At 44.7% G+C, this 16,826-nt stretch overlaps 1 protein-coding gene across 2 annotated transcripts; it reads right to left on the bottom strand.

The window, feature by feature from the left end:
- Positions 1–1,683: 1,683 nt before the first annotated feature.
- Positions 1,684–16,783, bottom strand: AURKA (aurora kinase A). Of its 2 annotated transcripts, none has more exons than XM_065921757.1 (9): positions 16,665–16,783; positions 13,382–13,425; positions 12,263–12,542; positions 10,772–10,826; positions 9,553–9,744; positions 8,667–8,805; positions 4,463–4,611; positions 2,468–2,642; positions 1,684–2,326 (listed from the first exon to the last, which is right to left on the bottom strand). In XM_065921757.1, the coding sequence occupies exons 2-9, from the start codon at positions 13,418–13,420 to the stop codon at positions 2,147–2,149; spliced, it is 1,209 nt and encodes a 402-aa protein (XP_065777829.1). In that variant the 5' UTR covers positions 13,421–13,425; positions 16,665–16,783; the 3' UTR covers positions 1,684–2,146. The 2 variants fall into 2 exon arrangements, with proteins under 2 accessions (XP_065777829.1, XP_065777827.1); XM_065921755.1 differs by having other exon boundaries at positions 16,581–16,707.
- Between the last annotated feature and the right edge of the window lie 43 nt (positions 16,784–16,826).

The following is a 16,826-nucleotide window of genomic DNA, read 5'->3' as shown; positions in this document are numbered from 1 at the left end:
TGTCACGTTGACCGCCACTGGGGTAGATGGATGAACTACTACTTTGGGATATAAAGCTCAAGACTATGAGAACTGGAAGTTCCTTTGTCCCAAGGCAATCAGACACTGCAGTTTTACCCACTTGTTTTGATGTTTCTATGACTACTTCGCCAACTCTGCCCTGGAAGTGTATAGCACTTCTTTCTGTGTGGACATTCCTGATCTCTGTCTGCCTCCTGCGTTGAAAATAGGCCACGAAATCTTATTTCCTCTCCTAGTTCTCAGTAAGTTCAACACTTCCACCTTTGCCTTCATCATGATCAAGTTCACCATCTTGGTTGACGCACAGGTGTTGGCAGCTGAAAATATGTGATTTTACGTGATAGGAGCACATAGAACCTGAGACCAAAAATGGGAGAGACCAGCTCCTCATGGCACCTCATTCCTAGGCCAAGACTGAATAGCTGGTGAAAAGAATTACCCGTGGACTGCAAGCAGACTTACCTGTGGACTTGGGTTTCAAGTTGACACAGATGCCTCAACTCTAGGGTGTCCCATGGGGACCAGGTGACCAGGGTAAGGGGAAGCTCTAGCCAGCTGTACTGAGCGGGCACCAGTGTCCACTTGTATGAACCACTTTGAACACTGGCAGCACCCAGACCCCCAGTTCGGCTGGGGAGGGAGTCCAGCTGGGTGAACACTTTGACCACAGAATCAAGACCGAGGGCCACACTGGGAAAATCAGGTTGCCAAGAGCTGGCTCACCCAACACGTGGAACTCCTCACCATGCTGTTGAGAACATGGTCAGAGCCCAGAAGTGGACGGGTGTGGTTGACCCCTCCCCTCTGTCCAGCCAGACCACCTGCAGCTCTAGTGAACCCCCAGCGGCCCCCATGCTGTGCCAGGATCACTCACTTCTGTTGAGCTGTTGCTGACTGGGCAGGTGACTCCCCAGGATGAGGACTCCAGTGGGCTGTGGTCATGCACAAGGGTGAATGTCCACTGCCCAGGATGGAGACCAAGGTTCGGGGGCACCAGGGACAGTGGAGGGTGCTGGCTGCCCTCACACCTACTCCTGGTGTTCCCCGGCAGAGCACCCCACTTCCAGTTCCCCCCACCAAAGGGCCACATTTCCTGCAAGCCCCTCCCTCAGGCTGCAAGGACCTCTTCCCATACCTGCCTCTAAACTTTAAATCCTGTCTTTCAAGCCCAACTGAGATGCTCCTTCCCCTGGGCCCTGCTCCCCCTTTCTGTTCCCTAACCCATCACAATTTGCCTGCTGCTTGACTCTTCCTCCCTCCCCTGCCCCCAGGAGTGTAGGAGGAGGGATGAAGGAAGGAAGGGAATGAAGGAAGGCCCATATGTCCGTATGCCTTCCGACCTCCCCCCTCCCTACCACCACCTAGTGATTAGCCCGGCATTTCTCAAAGTGTCTGTCAAATGTGAACTCCTGGGAGATGCACTGTAATGTCAAGGTTACACATGTGAGAACTTTATAAATACATCAACACCATGAGAGAAAATAAGGCTTTACCATTTAGAAAGGGCTGAGACACCCCTGTGCCCCAAGACTGAGGCGAGCCCATGCTCCTGCCTCAATCTCACCAGGTGAGTGACTGAGGACCCACAAGCAGGCCAAGTTGGGGTGCTGGACAGACACGGAACAGTCCTGAAGGGATGCTGTGGAGGTAAAGATACAAGTCTATACAAAAGTCTTTATTTTAACATTTAAAAGGAAGAATCACATGTTCATTCTGACAGCGTTACCAGACTGGGCCACCCGATAAGTTACACACACACAGGACTGGGAAGGTTATTGCACAGTGTTTCAAGGGTCGAGGCAGGACTAGGCATGACTCCCTTCCCCACAGCCAGGCTCTGAGTCTGTCTTCCACAAGGACGCCTTACTCCAAACAGGCTGCGGGGTGGCTGCCCTCAAACCTTGCCTCCAGATTGATTCTATAACCAGTGAAGTTATTAGCACGATTTCTCATGGCTGCTCACTGCTGCAGAGTGTCGTGTCTGCGGAAGTGGGCGTCCGAGCACTGCCTGCTCATCAGCAGCATGTCCTGTAGAGTCTCGATGGCGGGCAAGCCGCAGGGAGACACTCCCGCAGCCTGCTCCAGGACAAGGCAGCCCTGGCCTAAGGATCTCTGCCTGCAAAGATTAAGACTGTTTGCTAGTTGATTCTTTTTTCTGACAACTTGATGGTTTTGAGTTGGCTGTGATCCAGGGGTGTTCAAGTACTTCTTTGAGGGTGGGCCTCTGGCTGGGGTTGTGCTTCAAAAGTCTTGAAATGAGGTCCCTGGCTCCCTCGGGCACGCAGTCAGGGAATGTGAATTCCACCTGGATGAGTACACAAAGTGACAAGAGTCACCAACGTGGCTCAGAGAGAACATGAGAAATACTCAGATCACAGCCTCCTGTCAAGGTTGATAAGGAAGGAATTCTAACAGAACGATGGGTCCCTTTGTAGTGAGACCTTACCCGTGATATTCTTCTGTAGGTCTCCTGGTATGTGTCTGCCTCAAAAGGAGGCTTGCCGACGAGGAACTCATAGCAAAGCACCCCAAGGCTCCAGAGGTCCACTTTCTCATCGTGCATCCGGCCCTCAATCATCTCAGGGGGCAGGTAGTCCAGCGTGCCGCAGAGGGTGGTCCTCCTAAAAACAGGCAGGCTCAGGTTGACGTGCTACTGTTTCTGTTATCACAACAGCTGCTCAAAGTCACCAACCATTCCTCTAACACTGAGCGCTTTTCCCAGGCTAGCTCCTGTGCTACAAAGCAGGTGCTATTATAAATCTGTTTTTAGACAGGGTGCTATACCAGACCTCACAGCTAGCAATCAGGTGGCATCCTAAATATGTCTAATTCCAGAACTTCCTTAAATGATAAATTTAAAGTATCACCACTATAAAACTGTGTGAACAACTAGGGAAATTTGAACATGGACTAAATAGTAGATATTAACAAGACTGGGTTTCTTCGGTGTGATAATGGTTGTGATTATACAGGACAATGTCCTTATTTTTAGGACGTGCCTACTACTGAAGCACTCAAAGGATGAAGCATGCTGTCTGTCACTTATTTTTAAAGGTTCACCAAAATGTAGACACACTCAACATGGTAAAATGTTAACAACTGTTGGGAGTGTAGGCACTGAATAGGCAGGTGATCAATTCAGCGTGTCTGTTTTTATAACAGAGGTTGGAAACAGACATTAAAACAGGAGCAAAGGCTAGGCAGATTTTGCTGCCTTGTACCAGTTATTCTTTGGTGCCGCTGGTCCCAGGGAATGCACAAATGTTCACTCGCCTAAAGGAGCTGCTGCTGTAGACTCCTAGCCTTTCATCACCACTGGATTCGGGAGAAGGCCCAGATCAAGAGCCTCAAAAGACAGCACAGTAATCTGAGAGCTCCTACAGTTAACCAGTATGGGAAGCCGGGCCAAGTGACTAACATTTTATATAATATCCTCTTTAGAAAAGGATCAGCCATCTTTCCTGTCGTGATGACACCACTGGGCGGGCCAAGGTCCAGCTTAGCCCTGTGATGCTACAGCCATTGCTGTTTGCCTCACCAGAGGCCAACAGCTCCCACTTGTGACAACCAGATTTTTTTTCCCCAAAAAAACAAAAAGAGACTGCAACAGCAGATTCAGTGCCTTGCTGGAAACAATTAGGAGTGATCTGTAACAAAAACAAATCTCACACTCAACAGTATCCATTCTGGACTACACAGTTTTTTTAACTGGCTTTAAAGTAATCTGGTTATAATTTTTTTAAGACCTACCCCAAAGCTGACAAACTCTTAGCAGTAGATGTATGCTTTGAATTGCCCTACTTCACACATGGTTTCAAAAGCTCATTGAAACCCAACTTAAAAACAGGAGAAAATGTTTTAGCTCTGTTTGCAAAGTTCACTTAAATTGTTTCATTAGGTTGACCTCTCTTCTTTAAGAGGGGATAGGAAAGGACTGCTCTGTTGACAGGAGCAGACCAAAAAATCTTTAACCACCACACTGAAAGTTCCATCCAAACTAGTTTGGTTCCTTTAAGCTCTCAGTTCTAGAGCTCTGCAGGTGCTGCCCTCAGAACTCGTGTCTCCTGGCCCAGGAGGCAGTGGCGTTTCCCTCCCATAGTCAGTCAGGTATTATTCCCCTTTTGCACACTGCATTTCATCCTGTGATACACCTGTCATATCTTTTGCCTATTTGTCCCCTTCACTGGCCTCTAAGGATAGTATGCATCTTTAACCCCAGGATAAACATCCACAAATGGCTGCACAGTAAAAATGATCTTGAAGACACTAGTTTCCTGCCTGGCCTAAATTACTCCAAAGCATGTGTGTCAGTTACCTGACCTAACTGCCCACAACATCTATGCTTATGTTTACTTATAGTAAACATTTTACTTATTCAGCTCATTAGCCCCCAGGCTTTTGCTAAACCGAACAAACAAGTTCCATCTCTGAAGTTACATACCTGGAGGATGGGGCATGTACCGACCACCCAAAATCTGCGATCTTAAGCTCTCCAGCTGATCCAAGGAGCAGGTTCTCTGGCTTAATGTCTCTGTGAATAACTCTCTTGGAATGACAGTAAGACAAGGCATTTGCCAATTCTGTGATATACTATTAAAACAAAAAACATTGGAAACCTGTTTTAGATTTATATAACACAATTAATTTTAGACATCTCTTCTAAAAGGAAACTCAACATAGATTTTAACATGTTTTGTAGATTTGAAAGCAAAAACTAGAGACAGTGGATGACTCCACGAGAAAACAAACCAATTTAGTGTTCAGCATGAAGTACAAGTGACTCTGTGCTAGGTTATTTGCTAACATAGCAGGTGCGACACCAAAAGAAAGGAGACCAGCAAGGTACCACTACATCCCCACCTGGCAATCTATGGCCCGGAAGCCATGAATTATGACAATATTGAAAAACTGGTACAAATGAAGGAGTCAGACCTGTGAACAATTTTTAACATTCTTAAAAAAGAAAAACTTAAAGTATAGGACCATTAGAGTCCATTCCCATTTTTAAAACTAAGGCAAAATTACAACAAAAGGGTTTGTTTGAAGCTATAAACTTACTCTAAAAGCATCAGAGGAAAAAAATCCTGAACAATAAACTAAAAGCAGGTGTTCTGGCATGTTAAGTAGCGGGTTAAATTAAGGGGCACACGATATACTAACAAGCCAGTCAGTCCTTTCGTTCTGTTTCCATTTCAATTAAAAGATCTGGCAAGCAAGCCCAGGATTTGCTTTAACATGTAAATGAGAATTGTTTTCTAGTAGGTTGAAAGAATATATTTAGTTCTGACTGAAGTTTGAGAAGTGTTGGTTTCTCAAAAAGTAATTCTAAACAGGACTGAACATTATGTTATACCAAAAAGGTTTACCAAATGAAGGGGTAGAAACCAGATGTTATCATCAGAAAGGACATTTTTCATTGCTTTCAGCCAAAAGGCAGAGACCAAAATTTAGACCATACACTTAAATAAACTATAAATAAACTGAAAGCAAAGGCAAAGAAAGCTCGTCTCCTGCACCAAAGTGAGTGATACAGTACTATTCCAGAGGACAACAGGCTGCCCCTGCTCAAACCCAGCAGGAACCAGCGCTCTCTGCATCCACCTCCTCCACACACCCACATTAACATTACAGATTATGTATAAAGGTCCCTAACACTTCTCCAGAACTAGTTTTAATTAATCAGGAAAGAAAAACAGGGGTGTGTGTGTGTATATAAACTATTAAGGAATCTAGAAAGAACCAATCTTTTACTTCCTTTCAAGCAGCTATCTGTTTATATCAAAGTAAACTCCACTGGACTGAAGAAAACTGAGTACAAACATTACTTGCCAATCAAATAAGAAACTAGCTTGGCTAGTTAATATTTAAAAAGCAAATAAAATAGATTTCTACTTATCCAAAGGGCAAATATTTAAGTTGAAATAGTATGTCCTCATTGCACAGAAAGGACCAGAGGGGTCATTCACCAACAGTGCTGTGATTTCAGTAGAAGATAAAAGTAAAACCACTTGAATTTAATGCCATTTAGATCAACGCCAAAAAGACAAGTGTACATACTACCCAGAGACCTCCACCAAGAAATAGAACAATGTAACCACCATTCTACAGGCCCTTCATCTGCTAATTCAACAAAAAACAGTCCAAATTAAGACAACTTTTTCAAACAGTTTTCACATTAATAAAGAAGAGTACAATCCATGGGAAAAAAAAGAAAAAGGCAAAACAAAAACCTGATATGTTGGATTTTAAGGTTAAAAAATGCCTGCCCTTGAAAGACACAGTCAAGAGAAGGAAAGAACAAGCCACAGACTGGGAGAAAATGTTTGTAAAACATGTGATAAAGGACTCATATCACAAATACACCAGAATTCTTAAAACTCAGTAAGACAACAACAACAACAAAATTTTTAACGGGCCAAAGGTCTGAACCTGGGTTCAGTCCCTGGATTGGGAAGATCCCCTGGAGAAGGGAAGGCTACCTACTCCAGTATTCTGGCCTGGAGAATTCCATGGACTATACAGAACAGTCTACTATATTATATAGTCCATGGAGTCGCAGAGTCGAACATGACTGAGTGACTTTCACTTTCAAAGGTCTGAACAGACTTCAAAGATGCTATAGAGATGGAAAGTAAACACCTGAAAAGATGCTGAACCTTGTAGGTCATTAGAGAACTGCAAATTAAAGCGATGAGACAGCGCTGTACACCTACTGGGAAGACTGAAAAAAACGAACAGCACCACTTGCTGGTGAGGAGACACAGGCGCTCTTATGCGTGGGTGGGAATGCACAGATGGTAGGCATCCCCACTGCAGAAGACTGCTACAGTTTCTACAAAGCTAAACGTACACTTACCAGACAAGCCAGCAAGCACACCCCTAGTATTTACCCAGCAGATATGAAAACTTGTGTCCCACAAAAAGCCGCATGCAACTGTTTATAGCGGCTTTACTCGTAATCAAAGACTAGAAGCAACCTAAGATACCCTTCAACAGATGAAGCAATAAACCAAGATAGAGCCATATGATGGAGTATTATTCACCTGTAAAGAGAAATGAACCATCAGACCCTGAGAGGATACAGATGAACCTCAAATGCATATGGTTGTTTCCCACGGGAGTAACTGGTTAACAATTCTGACACCACTACACACGAACAGTGGAATTGGATAAACGGATGGCCGATGCTGGAATCCAAGTTTCTCGGTGTTGGAGTGGAGATTACAATAAGCAAGGGAGGAAGGTAAAATGATCCATGTACTAACGGACTCATGTTTACTATAGTTACAGGTGGCTAATTATAAATACTTTTAGATACATGCAAATACCGAGATTACAATACACACATCTCAATGCTCTTTCAGCTGAAAGCCCAGAAGTAGTAACAGTAGCAATGAGCACATCCAGCACCCAGATCAAGGCTTCTAATAACATTTTCTAATAAAAGGAAGCAAAGCTCCTTGGAGAAATAATGAATTCTAAGACTTAGAAAATGTATAAGACGAAACTGGAGCATCTTATAGCACCGACAAACAGAAAGTGCTTTTAAAGAAAACACAGGCCCACACTCCCCACATTGATGGAGACAAGTCAGGACACAGGCCCTGTGCAAAAGAGCGCCCGTGGCCAAATCTGGAACGAACAATGAGAGCAGAGTGCAGATTATCCTCAAAGATGAGTGCAGATTATCCTCAAAGTATGACGTATCTGAGCCCATATTCATAAATATTTGAGCAAATCAATAAGGGAGAAAAGAGAGCTCTGTGGTACAGAATTCCAAATAATGTATGTCGATACCCTGCCCTGTAGGAGAAGAGCTGTTCCTCTGAAAAGGGAGAGAGAGTAACTCTACAGAGGAGACGCCTGACAAACACTACCCCAGCCGGGTGGTTAAGACCAACACCTGGGGATGAGTCAGGTCAGCAGCTTGTATCCTTAGAGAATGCATTTCACCTCTGACCTTCCTCTCCAAACCCATGACCCTAATCTAATCATGAGAAACAAAGGAAATCTGAATGTACCTGTGGATTTCAGCCAATAGTTATGTACTAGTGGTCCATTAGCTGTAACAGTTATACCACACAGATACAAAACAGTAATAGAAGTCAGATGTGCATGGGAAAAGTAAGTCTGCACTGTCTTCAACTGTTCTGTAAATCTAAAACTAATAAAAAATACATTCTTCTCTTTTTAAACAGGGTAACTATTTATATGTATTTCCACAGAAACAGCTGTGGAAACCAACCACAAGATCTCATGTGGTACTTGATTTTATCTGTATATAAGGTACACCTAAGCTGCTCTGATTTTCCCATTTCAAATATTTGATCCTATGAAGCCAGTGGTCCCCAACCTTTTTTGGCACCAGGGACCAATTTTGTGGAAGATAATTTTTCCACAGACCTGGGGTAGGGCAGATGGTTTCAGGATGATTCAAGTGCATTACATTTATTGTGTGCTTTATTTCTATTATTATTACATCAGCCTGACCCCAGATCATCAGGCATTAGATCCCAGAGGTTAGGGACCCCTGTATTAAGCTAGCTTTCCATGAAACAAAGCCCCCTCTATTACATAATGAAAGGTACAGCGCTATGTAGGACAGGTATAAACAGAATTAGTCTGGACAGTAAATGAAAACTCACCGTGGCAGTTCTCTGCTCATCAAACTTTGACAGTTTCTGAAGTTCTCTATAGACAGCTCCGAGGGGTGCATATTCCAAAATTAAGTAGACTCTGGTAGCATCATGGAAATAACCATACAGTCTGAGAATATTTGGATGCCTGCAATGAAAGATGGACACCTGGTGTGGGAGTTCATCTGCACTGAGTATCAGATCCCTCATGTGAAACCAGTGGTGAGAACTGCTGCTGGTCTCAGATCCCACCTTCCATTCCCCTTGAAAATGTGAAACTATGAACCCACTCTATGAAAAAGACGCACACTGCTATCAATTTACATGCATTTCAAGGTATTAATGAACCTCAGGTTTAGTTTAGACTATTTCCTTCCTTTGGACCATCTCTATTCTTAGGGGGAAAGAATTCAGCTAAATATTAAGTCTCCGCAAATTGAAAGGAAAAAAAACAAAAAAGACATGCCATTCCCACAGTAGTTTGAAACTCAAATACCATGAGACAGACAACACAGACCATGTTCAATAACGGCAGGAGATGTGCTGTGGAGGACTTTGAACAGCTGAGCACAGGCTAGCTGAGATTTTTTTTAAATTCACTGAAAACAAGAAGACCCAAAGTCAACCTGTAGGCTGCCAGTGTGCAACCTGAACTCAAAATAAGAGGTATCATTCCTTTAATTATCCACCAAAACAAAACTCATCCAGTAAATTACTCCATTAACAAGACAAACCTTCAAGCAATTTTTCCGAACCACAGCACTTAAGTCTAGATAAATCTTTGAAAAAATGATGAATTTGCAGTACTATGAAGCCAGCCTTCCACAAGAAGTTCACAAACACTGAAGTTCAAGTTCTGCCCCTCCACTCCCCCGGACATCACCTGAAGGCCTACCTGAGATGCGACTGTATTTCCACTTCTCTTCTCAGCTGATGCTCAACGCCTGCCTTCTCCAGCTGAGCTTTGAATAATACTTTAAGAGCCAGAATAAACTTGCTTTGTTTTTCTCTCGCCAAATAAACATTACCAAACTTTCCTTTACCCAGTGGGCGACCAATTTCAAAATCTTCCAAAGCCCACTGCCTTCTGGGGAAGAATTGAACATTTTAAAGTGTGAAGAAAACACATCCTTTCTAATGAGGTATATTAATGAGTAGCAGACATCCCAGGCCTATAAATAATTCTATACTCAAAGTTGTCTTCAGCACGTATCCTCGGCAAGACCCAAACCACAGCCTCCTCTGAACGAGTGTGTAACAGGGAAAAATCTGGATTTCTGGAGCTGAGGCACTTGCTGGCAAGTGTCCTGAGACAGTACTATGCTCTGAGCACAGACCTACTAGCAACGATGCTAAGACCCATAAGGAGGATTAGATGAGGAACTGGAGAAGGAAGAAGGCTCCAGAAACAACTGGGAGCCTCTTTCAAATGGCCTCCTCTAGCCATGGAGACACCACCACTCTCTGGGGTGGAGAACCACTCTGGGAAAGCGAGCAGGATGGAGCCTATAGGACAATGGGCTGAGAACCACTGGATGAGACTCTCAGAAAGTTTCTGGTAGGCAGCTAGAGCAAAAAAGGCTGTGGGTTTATTCCTGTTACTTTCTATTACATGCTACAGTCTAGACAGTTCAGAGACTGAGAGCAAGGGAAAATACAGCCAAGCTTTATTATGAAGAATACAGTAATTGTATCAATACTTCCAAAATACTCTACAGTCAAGTATTTGGCCATAGGGCTGCAAGAGGACCACATTTTGTTGCTTAACTTCCACCTTTATTAGAAGTAGTAGAGAAGTATACATAAACTGTATGTAGCAGTTACTTCTGAGGGTAGAGAAGTAGTTTTACTTGATTTCTGTAACAGATTCTAAGTCAAATAAAAGTCTTTTCTAAGTGTGAAAAGCAGTAAGAAAAACTCGAATCCCTCATAAACATCATTAAAATTCCTTCTCTCTTTGAAGATTTAGAAAATACAGATGTTTCAAATTTCCAAGTGAAAATACAAAAGCCTATTTTTAACAAGTGTTCCTATAACCAAATTTGCAATTAAATGACATTAGTATCTTCTAGTAGAATGATGGTACAGAACTTTGTACATAAGATAAAACTTACTTTTTTGATTCTTCATTTTTTTGTTTTGATGCCACTTCCTTCTCAGGATTATTTCCTAAATAGAATAAGTTAACAATCTTTGATTAGAGATGAATCAAAGAGTGGTCACCAAAATATCAGTGGTATGCCCAGAATGACAGATCTGGACTATTTTTGGTTTTCTTTATTTTAAAAAGGAAAAAAAAGACGACTACACTGTAACCCAACTCCTGCCATCTGAAGTCTGTATAGAGCTTTGAGAGTAAAGATAAGCAGATACATCATAGGCCCCCAGATAATCTAAAAACTCAAGGTTGTGTAGATTCTCCCTGGAACCTCAGTTTCTAACTGGAGAGCTTCTAAAGCAGAGTTACCTTTCTCCCATTCATAACAACTCATCACCTCTTCCCCAGGAGGTGGGTCAGCATCAGATAATGTGCAGCAAAACATGAGCCAACCACCACCCTCCTTCCACTGTGTTAGTGGCCAAGGGGAAGTTACACTGGACATTTCTACTTGCGTATTTCCAGCAGTTCAAACTCCAACAGTAGCACAGTTTGCTCTGGTGAGATACTTGAATTCAGGTCTAAACTGTAGTCTTTCCCTCCACGGTTCACAATCTCGGTTTAATGATTTAATGCCACCAGTATAACCACCACCCCCATGTCTGGCTTACTGCCCCATTCTGTCAAGTTGGCATCCTAAGTGAGCTCTCAGATTTGTCTGAATCACTCTGCCCTGGCTGTGTTTGAATAAGTTAATGCTTCGAAGTCTTAGCTTCCTCCTCCACAAAATCGAGGTAGAAACTACGGTTGCCTCTGTAAAGTGCTTACGAGGACAGAATGACACAATATGGATGAAGGAAGCCTGCTATGGAGCACTCAACAATTGGTAAAATTTAATAACTGTTAACACCGACCCAGCTCAGGCCCCTGCAATATTGGACTCGAACCCCAGTGACCTCCCTCCTACCTGGTACCCCTGGGTCCAGCATTGCTACTCTTCAATTCATCCCACACATCCAGATAAGCTTTCTCTAAGAGGCAAGTCAGCCCCTCCTCCACCCAAAAACCTTTCAGCAGCTTCCCAGCACATAGGGGACGAAGCCCTGCTCCCCGAGGCCAGCAGTGCCCACCCCGACATCGCCCTGCCTGCCTCAGTCCACTCACTCTCCCAGCCCCCAGCACCTCCCTCCACGCTCCAGAACCTTGGAATTTTTCAGTTCCAAGTGTACTTGCTAAAAGAACCCCCTCTGCCCCAATAAGCAATCCAAAGAATACGGGGCTGCTGCTGTGTCTTCCCTGACTGCCCACCTCTTTCAGGAGGGTGGGAGTCAGGCCTGGCCCATAGGAGACTTGTTACTTCACCCCGACATCAGATCCTCTCCCCATCCTCAGTAGAAATGACATAAAAGCTAGGGTTACAAACAGTAAACATGCATCTGTATAGTGGGGTTTTTTTTTTTAGCAAATAAAAGAATGGCTCTCCAATGAGCCTAAGAAGACTGCTTACCAGGTGCTGGCGGCTGGGGTTGTTTGCTCTTCTGGGTGTTACTTGGCGGCCTGGAGACCGGACGAGGGGCGCTGGCTGCCTGCGGGGGCTTCTGCTTCAGGGTCTGTACTGGTTTCTGGATGGAGACGAGCTTCTGTGCTTGTGAAGGAACACGCTGCGAGGAATTTGTGGGACACAGGACGCGCTGAGCCTGGCCGCTGTTCGCAGACACCGGATTCTGAGAGGGACACTGCTGAGCCACTGGAACACGTTTCGGGCCATCACTCAGTGGAACTGCAGTCTAGATTGGGGAGGAAAAAGGAACGTTATGGTCTTCATGAAGGAAAGCTGAGTATCTTGAGAGTATTCCAAAGGTCTATCTTCCAGTACCGCAATATAATGACTGTCACTGATAACAGATGGACAGGGAAACTGACTGGAATCAGCACTTGCAGAGGATTCAGTTAGTATACGGCTGAAATACCTGAATGACATCTCCTACCCGCTCCCCAACACCCTACCCCTAAAAGTCATGTTCCCATTAAAAAAATGTTCATTAACTATACTTTTATCTAAAAAGGGAGGCATTAAATACTTTCTAAGAATTCTCAGTAACTTGGGAATTATTCTTTAGCAAGAAGCTACAATTCAGAAACTTTATACCAAAACCCCAATTCCATTGAGATTTCTTCAACAATACTTGTATTCAGTCTTTTCTCTAAACATATCAAATAGTCAATAGTGATTATCTTTGCATGAAGTTTTGTATTTGCCACATGTTCCACAAAAAGCTAATTATATAATTTTTAAATAATGATGAGCACAGTTTTAATAGTCCCAAAAGCTAATTACTATTGATTTACTAGTGTTTCAGTTTCCAAGTACTCACAAAATGGATCTGAGGCAAAAAAGGAAACAAACACAGGCTCTTCAAAAAGTTAAGAGCAAAATAAAAGTCACAGTGAGAGAAGCAACAGAGCCTTGTTGAATGCTGAGAAAAGCAACGAGTTCCCACCCAGGGACGCAGTGGAGGAACCACAGTCATATCTCAAAGGAAAGGTGAGAACAACTCTAGACTTAAACTCAACTTCCCTTTGGGTTTTATAAAAGGGATCTGAGATTCCAGATTATTCAACTTACCTTAGGCCCTGAGATGCAGTTTTCTTTACATCTGTCCATGATGCCTGAAAAGAAAAAAGAACCACTTTTAATTTGTAAAAATTCATCGGCTTCAAAGTGTCACAATGGATCAGGGTTAAAAATCCTGATGAAAAAGCCTCAGCATCATACAGAATTTTACATGGTTTGTTGTCCAATGAAGGCTGATAAGGGAGCAGCATTTTCTCCTGTGAGAGAGCACAAGCGTGGGGCTTAGACCAGGTTCAGGTGTGGGGCCTTTCTCTCCCCTCACACACTGCATCCCATCCTCTCCCCTCCCTGGCACTCCAACCCCACTCCTGAACTGCATTGCCCCTCTCTCCCATCATCTCTCTAATGAATCTCTTCCACCAGTCTACAGGCCAGCTTCCTTAAGTGATGCCTTAAAAAAAAAAGTCCTCTTTACCCTTACATTGACTCAAACTATGACTACATCTCTAGTCTCCCCTTTCAGCAGCAGAACTGGGCAACAGTTGTCTCTATCACTTCCCTCACTGGACTGCAGGCTCCCTCCCACAGGGTTTTCATCCCCACTGGGCTCCAGGCTGACCTATTCTCAGCCTTCCTCTCAGGAGCATTCCTGGCATTCCAGGGGGTCCTGCACAGACCTGTCTCCTGCCTTACTAGCTGTCCCTACGCAAACACCTTTGCTGATGAGCCTCACCTGTGCCACAAATCTCAGTGTCTAGGGTAACCATGGAAGGGATTCCCCACTGTCTACACCTTCCTAGGGCCTCAGAGCTCTAAACATCTCTATTAGGAGAATGTGAATTGGTGCCTTCTGCCCTCTCCTCTCCTGCCAGGCTATCACCTGCTGAGGATGCCCCAGGAAACCTGCCAGGCATCTCAACCCAACACACCAAATGAAACCTCTTCTTCCCGGGCTTTCAATACCACCCTCAAGCTGAGGACCCCCAAATTTCTATCTTGAGTCCAAAGCTCTCCTCTGAACTCCTACCACCTGGTAATCAGAATGGCATCTCAATCTTAACCTGTCCCCAACTGGCGTCCTGCTTTCCTCCCAACCCGCATTCCCCTTAACCTGCTCTCTCCGTCCTGCCAGTTGCTCAAGTCTAAAGTCTTATAATCTTTTACCTGGTTCTCCCTCAAACCCTGTATCTAAGCTATCAGCGAATGCTACAGGCTTTATTTTGAAAATCACTGCTCACAACCTTTCCTACTCCCACCTGGTCAAACCACAATTTTCTCTCCCTTCAATTATTTGCAAAAAACTCCCAGTGGTCACTCTGTTTCCACCTTTGCCCCATTATGGTCCATTTGCAACACTGTGCCCAGTGATCCCTCTAACAAGTCAGAAATATGGATCCTTGCGCCAGAGAAACCTTTATCCATTTCTCTTGCTCCCTAAATCCTAGAATCCAATCAGAAAGCACTCTTCAGACCCCAACTTTCACATCCACTTTATAAGCATACAAATAACTCCACCTGCAAGAGGAGACCAGACTAAAGAATCTGGAGTCCTTATATCAAACAGCCATTTGGAAATAGACAAGAAAAGGAAATACATTCTCATATCATGTGAACGGTAATTTCACCCATGCTGTGGTGCCTTCTTCACTCTCCCTGACAGTTACAAGCAGCTGACTCATGAGATCACATGGCTCTACAGACACTGGTTCTACAGAAGCTACCAATGTTCATTCACTCCAGGTAATACACTTTTCCTTCTCAGGAAGAATAACGGAACAGAATGGACTAAGTCTCATTCAGAATTCTGCAGAGAGCCACAGGAAGACAGTGTCTCAGGTGATTCTGGACTCCAGCCAAGTTCGAGTGTCTCATGTCCAGACGACCTGCATAAGATCCCTGCACCTCAAACTGGAGATCCTACTAGTCTACATAGGAAAGCAGATTTAATAGCACTGTGGGTGGAGACTTTTCCTTCCTCCATCAAACCTGCAAATTATCTGCACATATGAAAGAGAGTGGAAAGGAAATGAGTATGCTGCTGAAAAACATTTAATTCAAACAACACGGGAGGTTAAGGATGATAAGAAAACAGTGAAAGTCAAGGATGGTAGACACATTTACATCAGGAGGACAACTGTTAGAAATGCAGACTTTGGAGCCCAGCTCTAGACCTAACAAATTAAGATTCCTCATTTCAAAGACATCCCCAGATGACCAGTATACCCCGGGCATACACTAGTTCTCAATGAAACATCAGAATCACCTGCAGAGCTTGATAAAAATACAAACACCTGAGTCCTACACCCAAGCACTTCTGATCGCTTGCCTGCATAGGTCGAGTCTAACTCTGTGCAACCCTATGGACTGTAACCCACCAGACTTCTCTATGGGATTCTCCAGGCAAGAATACTGGAGTGGGTTGCGATGCCCTCCTCCAGGGATCGAACCTGAGTCGCTTCCAATTCCTGAGGGTTCTTTACCACTAGCGCCACCTGGGAAGCCCCTCTGATCCCTTGCTGTTAAGTCACTTCAGTTGTGTCCGACTCTGTGCGACCCCATGGACCGCAGCCTACCAGGCTCCTCCGTCCATGGGATTTTCCAGGCAAGAGTACTGGAGTGGGGTGCAATTGCCTTCTCCGTCTGATCCCTTAGGTGGGTTCATATTTTTAACTAGAACGCTCAAGTAATCCCGATAAAGGTAGTCCGGGGTCTACGGTTTGAGAAGCACTGGTTTCCAGGTTTATTTATTCACCCACTCATCCATCCTGCCCGGACAAGGGCCTTTCCTGGCTTGTCTATTCAAACTAGCCCACTTCCTAGTACAACCCTATCGGAAGTTATCTTGCTAGTTTATCGTCTGTCTCCTCACCCCCCACCCCTAGAACGTAAATTACAAGACGGCAAAAAAAATTCTGCATTCTTTCTTACCCAGGTGCTCACTTAACATGAGAATCCCATTAGAAAGCAACCCCCCCACCCCCACCCCAACAGCCCCATTCACACTGCAGGTGTTCAATAAACACCAGGCGGTATGTTATAGGGCAAATCGGCATCCGAGCACAGAAGGGAGGGTGCAGGGAAAGCGCGGGGGAGGGGGTGCAGGGAAAGCGCGGGGGAGGGGGTGCAGGGAAAGCGCGGGGGAGGGGGTGCAGGGAGGAACGGGGCGGGAGGGGGGGGGAAGGAAGCTCCCTGCGCCCCGACCTCCCCTCGTTGACCCAGCAGTCCCCAAGACCGCTTCCTTCCCACCAACCTGCAAAGGCCACCATGCATCCGCCTGCTCGCCCGCCTGCCTGCCCGCCAGCCAGCCTCACAGAGACGCCCCAGGTCTACGCACCTGTGGACTCCCACCTCCGATGCAAGGAAACCAAGTCCTCCCGAGAGCTCAGCCGTTAAGATTCAAAGTCTTCATTTTAAATAGGAGTTAAACCTTCTATTCCGAAGGCTGATTGGTCGGGGCTAGAGAGGCGCTGCCTTTTCATTGGTTCAAAGCTGACTC

The sequence above is a fragment of the Muntiacus reevesi genome, chromosome 2, assembly GCF_963930625.1.
Source record: "Muntiacus reevesi chromosome 2, mMunRee1.1, whole genome shotgun sequence".
Taxonomy (NCBI): Eukaryota; Metazoa; Chordata; class Mammalia; order Artiodactyla; family Cervidae; genus Muntiacus; species Muntiacus reevesi.
This window is presented reverse-complemented; position numbering and strand designations above follow the sequence as displayed.